Source organism: Betta splendens, chromosome 16, assembly GCF_900634795.4.
Source record: "Betta splendens chromosome 16, fBetSpl5.4, whole genome shotgun sequence".
Classification (NCBI taxonomy): domain Eukaryota; kingdom Metazoa; phylum Chordata; class Actinopteri; order Anabantiformes; family Osphronemidae; genus Betta; species Betta splendens.
This window is the reverse complement of record NC_040896.2, coordinates 17,142,074-17,157,589: the sequence shown is the minus strand read 5'-3', so window position 1 is coordinate 17,157,589 and position 15,516 is coordinate 17,142,074. Positions and strand designations below refer to the sequence as shown.

The 15,516-nt window shown below is 43.1% G+C and overlaps 1 protein-coding gene and 1 long non-coding RNA gene across 2 annotated transcripts; one reads left to right on the top strand and one right to left on the bottom strand.

The window, feature by feature from the left end:
* Nucleotides 1–366: 366 nt before the first annotated feature.
* Nucleotides 367–3,697, top strand: LOC129603229 (uncharacterized). The gene is made up of 3 exons (XR_008692947.1): nucleotides 367–406; nucleotides 585–1,056; nucleotides 1,134–3,697. It is a non-coding gene; the product is annotated as an uncharacterized LOC129603229 (long non-coding RNA).
* Nucleotides 3,698–8,302: 4,605 nt separating this feature from the next.
* LOC114843149 (terminal nucleotidyltransferase 4A-like) lies at nucleotides 8,303–15,490 on the bottom strand. The gene is made up of 12 exons (XM_029129404.3): nucleotides 14,624–15,490; nucleotides 14,211–14,334; nucleotides 13,256–13,302; nucleotides 12,590–12,710; nucleotides 12,346–12,453; nucleotides 12,136–12,264; nucleotides 11,728–11,941; nucleotides 11,471–11,597; nucleotides 11,286–11,389; nucleotides 11,012–11,193; nucleotides 10,775–10,915; nucleotides 8,303–10,539 (listed from the first exon to the last, which is right to left on the bottom strand). The coding sequence occupies exons 1-12, from the start codon at nucleotides 15,295–15,297 to the stop codon at nucleotides 10,102–10,104; spliced, it is 2,409 nt and encodes an 802-aa protein (XP_028985237.1). The 5' UTR covers nucleotides 15,298–15,490; the 3' UTR covers nucleotides 8,303–10,101.
* Between the last annotated feature and the right edge of the window lie 26 nt (nucleotides 15,491–15,516).

The window sequence follows — 15,516 nt, the reverse complement described above, 5'->3', positions numbered from 1 at the left end:
CGTTGAAACGTAGCAGCTATTTTTAAAAGGTAAGTTAAAATTATTTAAAGCAACTAGTAGACTGTTAGTCCATGGTTATGTTTCAACTTAAGTGTCAGTAATGGAATTTTCTGAATTTCTGAAAATTATGTAAATATGTGTTTTGACTTTTGTCCTTAAATGTTGTCATCAGGACTTGTGATACTACATCATTGAATGTATGGAAAACCTGAACACATATGCATGGTGGTGGAAGAAAGATAGAACTAAAGATAGAAGTGTTTCTGTTCCACTTTGTCCTCCAGCAGCCAGGTGGTGCTGTCTGTCCAGTGTTTGCCCTGTTTGTTCATTTGTGGTGTCATGTGATTTCCACGTTTGGTTTTCATTTGTATTGGCAGTAACTTGTTTCACATGTGAGATTAGTTTGGTAAGTTAGTTTGATTCATGTTTACTCATTGTCAGTGTCAATGACAATTTTAATGACAGTGAGAGTTTTAATATTGGTGACGCCATAAATAACTGACCTAAATGTTATCTTTAGGGTTTGAATATTTATTGTATCTGTATACATTTAATGTTTAATTCTGGTTTCATATGTTTCACAGTGTTTGTTTTGATGTATTTGTCACGGAAACAAAGGTAAGTGCTGGTGGTTATATACTGAACTAAAAGACTGGATTGAAAGCCGCTGTGTGATCATGTGACTAAAACATAAAGCAGGAAAAGGGCATGACAGAATGGATACCGGAAGTGCCTACAAAATAAAACAGGAAATGTGTGAGAAAACCCCAGACTGTGACAGTATTTGATGTTTCATTCCCGCATATGTGTGTGCGCAGCCAGTGAGGGATGATTATTTTATGTTTGTTTCCTGTCATTCATTAATTTATGTACTTGCGTTTTTTTCTTTATGTCTTAGTGTGTTATGTATATGTTGTAGCTTGACGGTGGACATTGTTGGATTTCGGTGGATGACATAAGAAAATAAGGAGCAACAAGCACAGCTCATTAACCAGGCGGCATATGGACACCAGAGCGTCCACACGCTGGTGGCCACATCGTCATGTTACCTGACCAGTCAGTATCCACACTATATATATCGGCCCTAATTTGGTGCTTTCTAAATTACTAATTCCATCTCATTCCTCGTTTAGATCCACCTGCAACCGCTAACAGATTCACCCCTCGATGACCTCTCTGCCTCCTCCGACCTCACCATCGGCTCTGACACCTGCCCAGGTGTCAATGCCGATGAGTCCCCAGACTCCTTAGCTCCCTGATCTGAGCTTAGATCCTGTTTCACCTCTGTACTCCAACAATAATATCGCCTGTTGTGCAACCAGTCTCTGGGTCTGAGTCTGCTCACTCTAAGAGCATAGTTATTATTATTATTATTATTATTATTATTAAAATTATGTTTGATAAAAACATAAACATAACGTTGATAATTTACCATAAATCATCAGAAACGTAATGGAAAAAAAACAATAAATCAACCTAAACGTAATGTTGATAATCGACCATAAATCAACGTAACCGTGACGTTGATAATTGACCATGAATCAACTTAAACGTAACGTTGATAAACGACTATTAATCAGTGTAAACGTAACGTTGACAATTGACCATAAAACAACATAAATATAACATTGATGAAAGACCATAAAGCAACTTAAATGTAACGTTGACGATCAACCATAATGCAACATTGACATAACATTGCCCCATCAACGCTGATTCAACTTTCAAAATCTAAATATAATCCACTGGTTGTTCAACCATAAATATAAGGTTGCCTCAACGTGGTCTCAACCTGCCAGGTGGTTTTTCTTTCGGCTCAGCTCCCTCTTCACCGCGACGGACCGATACACCGACCGCATTACTGCAGCCGCCGCACCGACCCGTCTGTCAAACTCACGCTCCTTCCTTCCCTCACTCGTGAACAAGACCCCACGATACTTCTACTACTCCTCCACTTGGGGCAGGAACTCTCCTCCAACCTGGAGAGAGCAAACCACCATTTTCCGGTCGAGAACCGTGGCCTCGGATTTGGAGGAACTGACTCTCATCCCACCGCTTCACACTCAGCTGCAAACCGCACCAGCGCATGCTGGAGGTCCTGGCCTGGTATGTATCAGTGAGTCGATATTTTATTCACTCTTGGCATACAGCTTGATGTCATCCATGTAGAGGAGGTCCTCTCCATCAAAGAGGGAGATGTGATGTGAAGACAGAACTAAAGACAGTTGACTTCAGGAAGCACCCAGCCCCGCCTCCCCCCTGTCATCCTCTGTGACACCCCAGGGTAGTGGTGGGCGATACTGCAAGCTTTGGTGTGGATCCGATACCAAGTAAATACTGGACCAGTATCGCCGATATCGATATCAATATCCATATTGATACCAATACTTTTTTATAATTAATGCATTTTCATGACTTTTAGGTGTTTTGGGTTTTTCTTTTATATTGTATTATTAATTTAATAAAACCCAGACAAAGTTCAACAGTAAATATATATATAATATAAATTGGTGGTATTGCCACTGTATTTAACATATTGTATTTAGGATTAACATGTATTTTTTGCAGATTGTACAAATTGCCGTTGTTTCATTTTCGGCTTGAAAATATAACCACTCTCTTTGCTTCCATCCATCTGCTTCGTCTTTGTCCACATGCTTGTTTGTTTACTGGCCCAAGTCGATTGATATCAATCCTAGTGCTGTTATCGTTATTATCGATATTAGTATCGATCTGCCCACCCCTACCCCAAGGACCTTCTGCTTCCTGGGAACAATCATCAGCCAGGACCTCAAGTGGGAGCAGAACATCAGCTCCATCACTAAGAAGGCTCAGCAGAGGATGTACTTCCTGAGGCAGCTGAAGACGCTTCACCTCCCTGTGATGTTGGTTATTTGGTAAACCAGGAGCTGCACATCTCCAGGACCCGGAGACGGGCAGCCAGCATTGTAGCCAACCCCCTCTCATCCAGGACATGAAAACTTTCAGCCCCTACCCTTTGGCAAGAGGCTCCGGTCCATCAGGACTAGGACCTTACGCCATAAAAACAGCTTCTTTCCCAATGCAGTCAGTCTATTGAACAGTGCCCTGACCCCCCAACCCAAGGACAATCGGTGCCACTCTACAGGTCACACCATCCTAGACCACCTGCACACCCACTTCACTCACTGCACTATTTGAATTATGCCATGTTGTATGCACCACCAGCCAAAACCAAGTCAAATTCCAAGTTTTGTAAAGTACTCTCTGGCAATAAAGCTTTTTCTGATTCTGATTCTGAAGAGCCTGAAAAAACGTTTTAATTTGCAGAACGCACGGCAACCCGAGAAAAATAAGAAAAAAAAGAAGAAACAAAAAACGCAGAGCCAACGACAAACTAAAGAAGATTGAGTTAAATAAAATTCTCTAAAAGGGACTAGGGATTACAGACTTCATGCTCCTGACGCAGCTGTAATCAGAGCAGACATGTTTTCATTATTACTCATTATTTGTTTTGTCAAGTACAAAAATAATTAAATGTAAATATAACAAAGTGAATTATCTTTTATTATGTATTGCAAACCTAAGATGTCACCCAATACCCAAGGGAGTATAACTATTGGATAAATGTTTTTTCTTGGTGTCTTTAGCTGTGGTAACCTGCAGCCGCTTAATCCCAGTATTACTGCTAATGTATGTATGAGTCTTAAGAAATATTAGTGAAATATCATGTCACCTCGTTAAAACGAAACGTTCGCAGTCTCCACTGTAGTTGGTAAAACTTGTATTATAAAGTTGTTGCTCTATAGTTTACTCCCATTTACAAGGTATAAGGTTTTGCCTTTAGGGGAAGGCAGCCATGACTATCTATGTTCAAACCATAAAGTCATGTGAAACTGGTAGAAATGAAACTTAATGGTAAATTGGTAAGTTTGGCAAACATCGACTGTAGACAAGACAGAGCACAAAGAGCAGTGTCCCATGTTAAATACTTTATATGTCTCAGTCACTGACCTCAGCCGGTCTGAGAGGATCTGTAGGACTGTAACAACATGACAAAAGACACACACACACACACACACACACACACACACACACACACACACACACACACACACACACACACACACACACACACACACACAAAGGCACATATGCAAGATTCTAAAAACTTTTTTAATCCCAGGGGGAAACTGCCCTGCCTTGTTACAGCGAGGCTGCTGACCAAGGTCTGCTGGCTATATCCAATTAACCCCTGCACTGTAAAAAGCTGCATGACGGCTGCAACTGTGAATGACACAGCAGGATTAAAAGCACAGGCAGCTGCATGCTTTATGCTCTTCACATTTTCCCTCAATTCATCTCTTATCTACGAGGGTTTGTTTTATTGATTGTTGATGGAGGACTGTACGTAAGAGATCGAGAACCTGCTACAAAAAACAAGCTCTTAAAAACCCACAACATAATTTTACCTTTGGCACCAATTACCCGACAAACAAGAGCAGCAGAGTGAGGTACTTTCATCTTCCTTTTAGCCCACTGTTACTTTCTGAAGTAGTCGGTTCTTCCGTGTCGAAGCTGCTGGACAAAACACTATGCAAGGAATCAAAAGACGCTACTCACAAAACTGAATAGAAACACCAACCACACAGAAGACATACACATTGTTACCAGCTAAAACCACACTGTCGCTGCTACAAACAGCTGAGAGGATCTGACAGGTTTGCTGCACGTCTATTGAGGTCTTTGCCAGTAATACACTTTTATCATCTGCGTTTATTTTTAGAGTTAACCTTCCAGAGACGTCCACAGTGGAAAAACACATTTCGTAGTGTGAAAAAAAAAATACATATGCATCCAAAAGATTATTCAAAGCAAACGCTGGCTGTTATTTGTTTGCCAAAGGACCCAGAGTGTGTTAATGAGGTGTGAATTGTATGGGTAATGGTGGGTGCACAAAAGAGCCGCCAAATGAACGTCAACACTATGGGCATCACATATGCGAACAACTGTGTAATATTCTGGCCTTATCAGTAGCCAACATATTAATTATGAAACATCTAATGCAGGGAGAGATAATAAAAGCTAATCACATTAAAAGCATGTCGACAGCTGGGAAGGACAAACTCCCAGTTTTACTTCAGCATTGGATGCTTACAAACAAACTGAGCTCACCTCACTTCACTAAGCATCATGCATTATTAAAAAGCAGCAATGGTCCAGCATCCTCCACCATATTGTCCCTAATAGTTGTTTTGACATAAGCTTATGTTTTTCATAACCCTGGTCACTTGAGCAGAAGCAGCAGGGAAAAAGGCACGTGTGAGACACTGCAAGTCGATTGTGCTGATGCACTTGTGGAAATCATTGTATTCATATTTTCTTTGTCAAATATGAGCCTATTACTACGCTGTGGGAAAAGTGTTTATTAAAAATACAGTATTGTATGCGGCGCAGATCCAGATGTAACCGGGTCTAACTGCTCATCTCTGCTGTCGGGCAGTTTGAGGCAAAGTCGGTTTCTTAAAGCTCCAGAAAAATAGTGGGTTTGTGATTAACAGGAAAATAGGTTCTGTGTGAAGCACCTGAATACAGGTGTCTGTGGGTCATTAGTGATCTTTATACTGGAGAGACTCAAAAGAGCCATTTTACTGGTCACAATACAGAATCCATCAGGCCTTTTTGAGTCGGAGAAGAAAGGATGTCTCAAGTGAACGCGCCATGAATTGAACTGTGAATGAGCATGAAATCAAGGTAAGTGAAGATATCTAGGACAAGAGGCTGGGGATTAAAGCTAACGGAGTAATATGCTCTGACCTCAGAGACAAAGGAGGGAGCGGAGCCTTATGAAATGTGCAACGTGAGTAAACACGATTACGCAATCACACATTGACTGCATTGAATGGGTTCTGAATTTAGACACTTTTCGATAACTCTCCACGTGCGGCTGCAGAGGACAGTGGGGTAGCTGATATATTTAGGGTGCGGGCTTAAAGAGATGAAGGTCACATGTGGCGCTGGAACAGCTTTACCTGCCCACAAGGCAACGTCCAGCAGGAGTCAGAGAGAGAGAGAGAGCTGTGCAGCTCCAGCCCAGTGCACCTGAGTGAAAGCCTCGGCAATGTTGCGATGCAGCCACTCGCTTTCATTCGTCACCCGTCTGTACAGCTGTCATAAAGTGTTCCAGTCAAACCACCAATTAGAGAAAGTCCTTTTTTTATACTGTTGGGGAGGCTTCCTATTAGTGCATGTGAGGAGTGTGAGGACGAGGGGCGGATTCTTCCCATCTTTCTTCCTGATATCGTTTAATCATGTGACAGGACACTGGACAGACAAGCATGAAGAAACTGGTTCATAGCGTCGATGCCACGCTGCAGCATGAAAACCAGCAGATCACACGGTTTTCTCCGGTATCTGAGGGGTTCGGACAAACAAAAGTGTGAACTGCGAGATGACGTGAACCATCCGTGAACGCGGACAAACAGAGTGGAGGAAGCAACTTCCTCTCTCGTGTCTAGACTTTCTTTTCCTCTCACGTCTTTTATGTCATTTTCGCCTGTTCTCTACTGAAACAAAAGCATGTCCGTCATTATCGCCTCCATTTCGTACACTTTGTGCTCTCATTATGTCTGTAGGTGGCTCCACGCCGTAAACAGCATAATAGTAGAGATGCGTCTTCCATCCGTCCTGAGAACACAGCAAACATAATGTGTCAGTAGTTACAGCGGAGCCTTTGATCAAAGTACTCTCTGGATTCGAGGATGTTGCAAAAGGTGCAGCAACACAGACGACGGTGAAGATTTGTTTCATTATATTTCCTGGACAGAGACGTTTGTTCATCACACTAAGGTAAAACACGTTTTAACACATTATGTTAATCATTTAAGCCATCTTTCTGACAAATAAAAAGATCAATGCAACACATTACATCATGAAGGGAAGTTCTACACTTGACCTCTGAGTCCCTCTATGTTGTGCTTGACTTGGACTCGTGTGACCTGATCAGTATAGAGGTGATGGTTAAGCTCATTACCTGACACAAACAGAGATGCTAAACATGTGCAGCTCTTGTTAGTTGTATGATTGATTGATACTTTCATCCTGCATTTAATGGTCACTGCCTGTTGGTGACCACCACTCATGAGGAAAACCAAGACTTATAATATTTTGAACAATGATTTTTGCAAAGACCACATTTACGTTTCCTTGACTGAACGGGTTTTTTTGGACTTTACATGCTTCATACACACAATGCGTCGCAGCATTCAAGGTTGCATGCACCGCCGATGTTGTTTAGACTGGTCATCTGAGTCCTGACGTCACATGTATTTGGATCTGCAGATTTTCAATGCAGGGTTAAAGCTGCCCTTCTCGTCTAATCTGGTTAATACGCACATCCCTCAGGAACAAAGGCCCAGCTTTAACAGAATTATGAAATATAAACCTGTGCCAAAGTATCACTGCTATTTAATTATCAATGAAGACAGAGCCAAGAAAGTGGATGACGACACGAAAGCAGGATCTAATTTCCTAGGGCCGTGGGCATCGAGCATGCGTCAGGAAGGGGCAAAGAGAGTCTCAGAGGACACTTTTCCCCTTGGTCTTAATTGGAATACCAATCGAGCATTCCAGTCACTATGACTGAATGCATCAACGGTGAATTTTTTTTAAGAAAGTTCCTTCCTCTGTCATGTTCTACTTCACTGCGCTATTACAATATTGGGGGGGCACAAAATTTAACACAGCTCAGCTGTGCATTAATCCACCACTGCCCCCATCAGAAACCATGAAGCATTACAGGAGCAACTGTGCTTCACAGTAGTGGAAATTAGTACATGCAGTAACGAGATATGCCACAAGGCTGCAACGTATGCCGTCACTCACTTCTCACAGTGAAGCGTTTAAAGGCTGATGTGATTTTTCGGCGACATTTCTTCTGTAGCAAACATCGCAAGTTAGATTTATATTTAGATGTAGACAGATGTTAAAAATTCTTTATTGCATGGCTGACAGTAAATTTGTTTGCGTCACAGGTTTAATTACTCTTGTAATTAAAATTTCACTTTTGTAAACAAGTATTTTAAATATGGATGTTCTTTAGTAATTTGTTTTGATTTTCTGGATAAAATTATTTATTTTTAAATAGAAATCCACCTGTCTGCCTTTTGCCTCGTTGCTCGGTCCGTCCCAACTAATATTTGCAACAACAGTCACACTATATAGCATTTTGAGGGTTATAGCCAAAATCTATATAATCCAATACCTAAAGCAGATGCTGAATTGGAACCATATTTCCCCAATGTAAAGACACAGCACGAATAGCTGGAATTTTTAAAATGTTTATTTAAAAAAAAATAGAAAACTCACATAAAAAAACCAAGGTATATATCTATATATTTACACATTACAACCCACCGTTAAAGACACACGAGCTGGGGCATTGGTTGGGGAAAAAGAAATGCAACAACCTACAATCATCCCATAGACAGGCTTGGTGAAACGCTACTTTAAACAGGGGTCGTAATGGCAACGTGGCAAATGTAGTCACTCTGTAAAAGAGGTAAAAGACACATCCTCACCAATGTAGGTTTTCTCAGCAGCGCTACAAAAACCAAGCCCAAATTGCAATTTGCTAAACCTTATTTAAAAAAAACAAAAAACAAAAAAAAACACAAAAAAAAAAAAAAAAACACCTGACCTTAAATATGTACGAAAAATTAAAAAAAGTGATCAATTCAACAATCAACTGCTTTAAGATTGTCCTGAATCTATCACTCAAAGCAAAAATTTAAAACTCAAAGTCAAGTGATTCTGGCAGTGCTTAGAGAACCAATGCAGAAAGCTCTGGCTGTATAGGAGTAGAGGACTTCTGTCATTTAGGCGGCAGTAAACCAAAATGAGATAAGGCAGAAAACAAGCAGTTTGCTGGTAATAAGTAGCACCTATTGCTAAAATGACAAGTAACTGCTAAATGTGCATTTCCCCAAGTCTGTCAAGAGAAAACACACCCACATAAAAGTCTAAACAATATAAAAAAACAAACAAACACACAAATAAACAAACAAGCTTCGATGAGAACTAGTGGTAGAAAATGCAGGACAGGCAGTTGGCAAAATATGATGGGAAATTAAACATCATGGAATTTTTGGCACATTTCTGACACTGCGATATCACAGCACCCTCTTCTGCTAGAAAGCTGTACACACACAAACACGTTCCTTTAAAGGCCCCTAAATATGTCTACTGCACAGATCAACAGAGTCCAAGTAATCAAAGAATATAGTGGGTAGAACCCCTGAAATAAAACTAGAAAGGTGAAATAAATTAAATAAAAGCTAGTCAAGTATTATTGCAGAGAAATGCAACAAACGTAAAATAAGGTGACAATGTTTACAGTACAAAAAAAATTAAAAAAATAGTGCGAATGTGAAGAAAAATTTTAAAACAAACCCCTCTGTGACAAAAACACTATAAATGACCAACAGACAAAACACAAAGTACATTCAAACTAGTCATCACAGTTCAAGCACTTGAGACAAGGTCCATTTTGTGCAGTCACACCAGAAACACCATGTCAGCTTAGCGCTGCATAGGTAGAAAGGTAGTGCTTCATTTCAGTCCAGCACAACTGGTAGGTGACAGTCAAAGCGGTAAAAGCTCTGAATCGAGAATGGTGCGCGTAGGGAGTTGCATTCAGGGAACAACCGAGGACAAAACCTGATCAAAAAGACCCAATGAGAGTCCACGCTTTAAGACAGGCCAGGGTTAAAAACCAACTTTAGTACTATGGCACATGATGTTCGAGCTGCATGGAAACTCTCTGATGACAGCTTTTAGCTGCTAGGACGCGAATCACTAGTACCTCATTCAACACGAGGCTCGTTCTCGTGTACGTCACATTTAAAAAAAAGGAAAGACTCCGACTACCACCGGAGCCATGTGACAAGGTGATACCAGGCCATTGGAGATGCTCGCTCACTGTGAGCAGAGATCATCAGACACATTGAAAGACAACTTTAATTGAGCTAGGGCCTGCAGCACAGCATAGGTGTGTTCTTGACCGCCTCAAAACAGTCGTCAATAGGCTAATAGTAATGAGTCAAACTCTCCGGCTTCGACATTTCACCTGCTTGGGTTGAGAGGTGGCGCATTGTCCCTCTTTCTGCGGCGCCAGGTGTTCTTGTTGTACTGCTGCTGCTGGTGGTTCCTGAAGCCTGGTGCAGTGTTGTGACCATGGGGAACAAACCGCCGCTGGGGACTGAAGTTATCTTGAGAATGGTTTTGACCTCGGAAGCTGCCACCTTGGTTGTGCTTGAAGCTAAATTTGTGCGGCTCTGTGGCGCCATGGGAGTTGGATGTAATAGTGTAAGTGTGGCTCTGCTGCCCTCCTACCTGAGGGTGGTGGAGTTGATGAAGGGGGCTGGGTAGAGGGCTGGAAGAGTTAGTGTGCTGGGAGAGCGGTGCCGCTTGGGATGTGCGATTGTGCACAACACTGATGTAAGGTGCGGTCCCATGGTAGAAGTGGTGATCAGGGAGGTTATCTGGAAGCGACACCTGGACCTACGGATGGGGGAAAACAACAGGCATTCAATTTAAAATAGAGTAGTTCGCCTGAGAGATCATCAGGCACGTTAGGCTCAGACAGGCAGAACAGACTCCTGAAACATAAATATAGTAAAATGGTTTCTCTCTGTAAAATTTCAGCTAATTTGCATTTTTTTCCCCAGCTCACTCACAAACAATCCAAGAGCTGTCTGACAAAGTGCTCACACTGTCAAACCAACGAGAGAACAACCTGAGGAGGTGGGGTGTGGATGAAGCCCGCTTGATGTGTGGCCCTCAAGTCAGCCGCCAGCTGGATAACTGGATGAACAGAGGCCAGCGTGAGGGGGCGGAGTTGAACAGCAGCCGTACTGCTTGGAGAAGAATCAAACTCCTGGAACAAGACACGCGAGGAGATTAATCCAGCTGCACAAAATATATGCAGCAGCTTAACTAGGAACAAATTAGGGTCTGAACTTCTCGGCCTTACTATGTCACTCCCAGAAGAGGAGGAGAGCGAGCACGCTGATGATGATGAATGGTGTTGAGGGCTGGGATAGAAAACTGGCGACGGTGAGGGGGAGTCCACACTGAGGGGAGAGGAACTGTCTCTCTGATCCTCCATGGAAACCAGCTCCAGTCGGGCTAGGTCCTGCTCACAGCTCTCTACATCTAGAACCAAACAGAAATCTGCTATTGAAATAAAGTTGCACATACAAACATTCATGTTTCAGACCGCAAAATCAAAACTGCTACATCGTTACCATGGTTTTCCAGTCTGACAGGATGCTTTGCTCCCCACTGCTTAATTGTCCATTCCCTGTAGGCCAACACCTCTGGGCTGACTTTGATGATACGGCCTAAGGTACTGAAACACAGATGCAGTCTATAACAATAAACCCAAACAGAAGGATGAATTTCACAAACCTAAATTTAAAAAGAAACCAACCTGTCATACTCTTTGTTGGGATAAGCGCGGGCAAGAGGAGACACACCATGACTTAGCACCATGTAGGCAAAGTCAAACACCTGCTTGACCTGCAGAACTCCATAAGAACTCCTGCCTACGTCATTCCCTGTGAAAACAAAATTCACCGCTCCAGTTTGTAATCATAACATGGACACCTTGCAGAGACTGGATACGTCACAAGAGCAATGCAATGACCGTCACCACATTGTAAACTGCTCGTCTCATTTGATTCTGACCTGGCTGTACAGGATCTTCGATGCAGAGCATGGACGGCCTGTTCCCGTTCCCCAGTGACTTCACCATTTCCTCTTTGGGCAGGTAGGCACCGCCATTCTTCACCTGAATGCCGGTTTTCATGTAGTTGAAATCTCGGCCATACAGCTCGAAGAACTCTATGAGAAGCATTCCCAGGTTGATGTTGGTGCGTCGCGTGTCGATGCGAGGGTGTAACTGTACCAATGATGAGGCGGACAACAACAGTTACCAAAACCCAGGTAGAATCAGGGACACAAGTCTGTATGTAGCACATTTGGGATTTACGCTTGTGATTGAGTCAAAACTATTCCAGTAATTTAATTTATAACATTGATTTGAATAGAAGGTGAAGGTTTAACATGATCAGGCATATACGTATATATAAGTACCTGTAGGAAACTGATGACCATCAGAATAAGGCTGTAAGAGCTGATGCCACCAGTGAAGACTTCATTCAGATCCCTCTGCAGTAGGAACTGCTTCAGGACAAAGATTAGCGGCGGCAGAACTGTGTATTTCTACAAAAGATACAAACATAAGATATTCTTTTAATATATGTATACACACGCACACAAGTGATTGTGTTGAACTGTTCTTACCTTAAGGTAGCTTTTGATGAACTGAGCTGCTTTCACAGCTGTCTCTACATTGAAGCTTATGTCCACCTTTACCTGTGTTTCACGGTCTGTAAGCTTAATGATGGGCACCTGAGAACAAGACAACTTGCATCAATCCAAAGATAAACTACCATTTGACTAGCGTTTTTATCCAACAGGCTTTCACCGAACTCGTTTAAGTTTGAAATCTAGCTGAAAACAAATGTGGTTTGTGTCCTTGACTTACTGTAGCTTTGTCAAGAACCTTGATGGTATTTGGGTCAGCAACGCAGTGTTTCTTCAGGGCTTGTTCCAGTTCCTGAAGTGGAGGATGGTCCCAGTTTCCAAACACCACCAAGTCTATATCACTGAGAACATATGCACAGCATGTGTTTTACATAAGGTCTGCAAAACCCCGGTATATACATTGCTGAATTAATAAAGAATGAAGCAGTCATTTCAGGAAATTAGCTCATGCACTCAACTTAAAGGTCCCAGTTATTTGTGGATTATACAGTACAACACAAATTAATGACTGGGTAAAATACTACAGTGACATAATGCTCAAGTAATCAGTGCATTACATATGTTGCTTATTTTCCCCCACTTGAAAAGATTGCACTAATTACTGCTCAACTGATGAATTCTTTCAAAACAAAAGTTACAGCAAGTCGTATTTGCACAACAAATATGTTGAAATGTGATTATTCAAGGCTTAATTCTCACCACAAGTCCATGACAAATGCAACCGCCATGACAGCTCATTACAAGCAATGTAAGCAGTGAGGCTGATCATCGCACAGTATTATTTCACCCACTCCCTCTGATAAACACTGATAGAATACATCATGGGTTACACCCAATTCCTAGAAAGCTAAATCCTGAGGAAGAATCACAAGTAAACAAAAGTTACCTTGTTGGAAGATACAGTCCTGTGCTGAAGCTGCCAAATATTTCCACCTGTGGAACATACCATAAATTAAATTAACCTGATTGAAGTTGCGACATCATTGAAGGCTAAATTAGGTATGAACCAGTCAGACCCTCACGTTTAGGACTTTGGTGTAGTAGTTCTACAGTCAAAGCTGTATATGGTGATATTAAATGGTGCTAGTTAGGGTGAGCTGTTTATAACATTACACACACTATTTATATAACAGAGTGCAGCAACATTGTATTAGCCATAAACAAGTGACATGGATAATGACTGTCCGACCAACTCTGTACAGGCATAATATAAACTGTCTACACATGGACAAACAGGACATGGAAAGTGAAGCAAACCTCCAGGCCGTAAAGTATGAAAAAGCAGTAAAACGTCAACCTTGCAAAAGAATTAGTGTGTACACTTGATCACAAGTTTAGAAATTAAATGTACGCATTCTCTAAAATGTGTCTGGAAACACCAGAGCGCTTCCATCAGCCACGTCGGCCAAGAGAGGACCTTTAGGAAAAGCAAAGGCCAAACACTAATATGAGGCCTACAGCCAACACCCTGTCCACTGACTCCCAGAAAGGACTTTTGATCATTCATAAGGAACTCTAACAAAGACCAGACCTCAGAATCTGTGTACACACCTGAACATAGCAATCACTTCCATTAAAATCTGACTCGGCCTCAGCTTGGAGATTCAGGCAAGGCTCAAAACTACTTACCAGATGTCTAGAGGTTTAAAAATCTAGCAACCTGTTTTGATAAATTATTTAAATTGCCATTTGGAGTCATTGACTGGCAAAGAAATAAAATAAAATAGCACTTATGGCTTTTCACTCATCAGGTCAGGATCCATGACAGAGTCAGTCCGAAGACGCAACCATTAGCCAGGGCAGACTGGGGCCCAGTACAGGTCTGTCCGACAGGCACTCACCCGTGCTGTGGGCCACAAGGCCTTGATGACGCCCTCTATTCGGTTCATGACGTCTCTCCGCATGGCTTCCTCCGACGGTCGGGGTGACATGAAGTTAAAAAAGTCTACGATCTCCTCATGTAGGCTTCAGGGAAGCGAGAAACAAGGAGGAACATGAGCGGAGCGCTGCACGGGCTGCAGAACTAAAGGGACCTGACAATTCAGGCGGTTAAATGTGTGCCGACTCATTTGCACCATATGACAAATCAACATGACTCTGGGCAACGTGCAACTAATGGCATGTAGTGACCAGAACAGTGATTAATGTAGCTGGTTAAACAGATGCACGTTTACAATTAAACCTTTATTAGTGTGAATGTGACTCCCTTCATGAAGCAGTGGTCATGATGCTGTTTGCCCAGTGAAGTCCTCACCCATTAATGCCGGGGCTGTAGCGCCTGCTTTTCCACAGGCTGCATGGGGACTGGATCAAGTGGCCGTTGGATCCGGAGAACAGGAACGGGTTGACGCCGTGGAAAGTGTTGGCCCGGTTCAGGAGCCTCCTGCGGCCGGACGGATGGGCGCTACAGTGGTGCTGCTTGCTCCCACGCGGGCTCTTGGTGCCCGTGGGGGTGTGGCTGCCGGGCTGCTGCACGCTGCGACAGTGCTGCTGAGCGGCGTGCGGGCACGTAGAGGGCTGCAGCTGCTGCCGCGGTCTCAGGTGGTGCTCGCCGTAGTGGAGGAAGCGACCGGCCTCCTCCGCCGCGTTCAAACGGTCTATCTGCAGGGACGAGCCGGAGGGCGACGAGCTCTCGGCCTCCGAGTCCAGCGAGGAGGAGGACGGCGACAGCGAGCCTTTCCTCCGGACGCTGCCCCGCTCGCCGCCGCCGCCGTCTCGCTTCGGCGGTTTCCCGAACATAACGTGCCCGGGACTCCTGCCGTACTCGCCGTTCGCGTCCGCGGAGTTCGCATGCTGCGCCGCGGAGCTGCGCTGCCGGTGAAGCTGGTTGTCGGCGCGAAATAGCTGAGAGGTTTCCCAAATGTACATCCACAGGGAATTGGCAGGTCCCTTCTGCTCCGGCTGGACCCAAGCGCTCCGCGGATCCATTGGACTCGAGTTTGCGGAGGACCTCTTCACTTGGAAATGGCAAACAGTTCGGCAATTTAAATAGTTTGCATTCACAAAACAAATTATTCCTACCGTGTTAATTTACTTGATACACGCGCATTGCTTCATGCCCAGGAACTGGTTTGATTTTTTTTTTTTTCTAGCAGCTTGCCCAACTCCACTCCCCATATAAACCAATATGGCGCACCCAACAGTTCG

Coding starts and splice junctions, on each gene's coding strand:
- LOC114843149 (XM_029129404.3), bottom strand. CDS start 15,297: ATGGATCCGCGGAGCGCTTGGGTCCAGCCGGAGCAGAAGGGACCTGCC. Junction 13,303..14,210: donor CCTTGTGGCCCACAGCACGG/GTGAGTGCCTGT, acceptor TATGTTCCACAG/GTGGAAATATTTGGCAGCTT. Junction 11,598..11,727: donor CGAAGATCCTGTACAGCCAG/GTCAGAATCAAA, acceptor TTGTTTTCACAG/GGAATGACGTAGGCAGGAGT.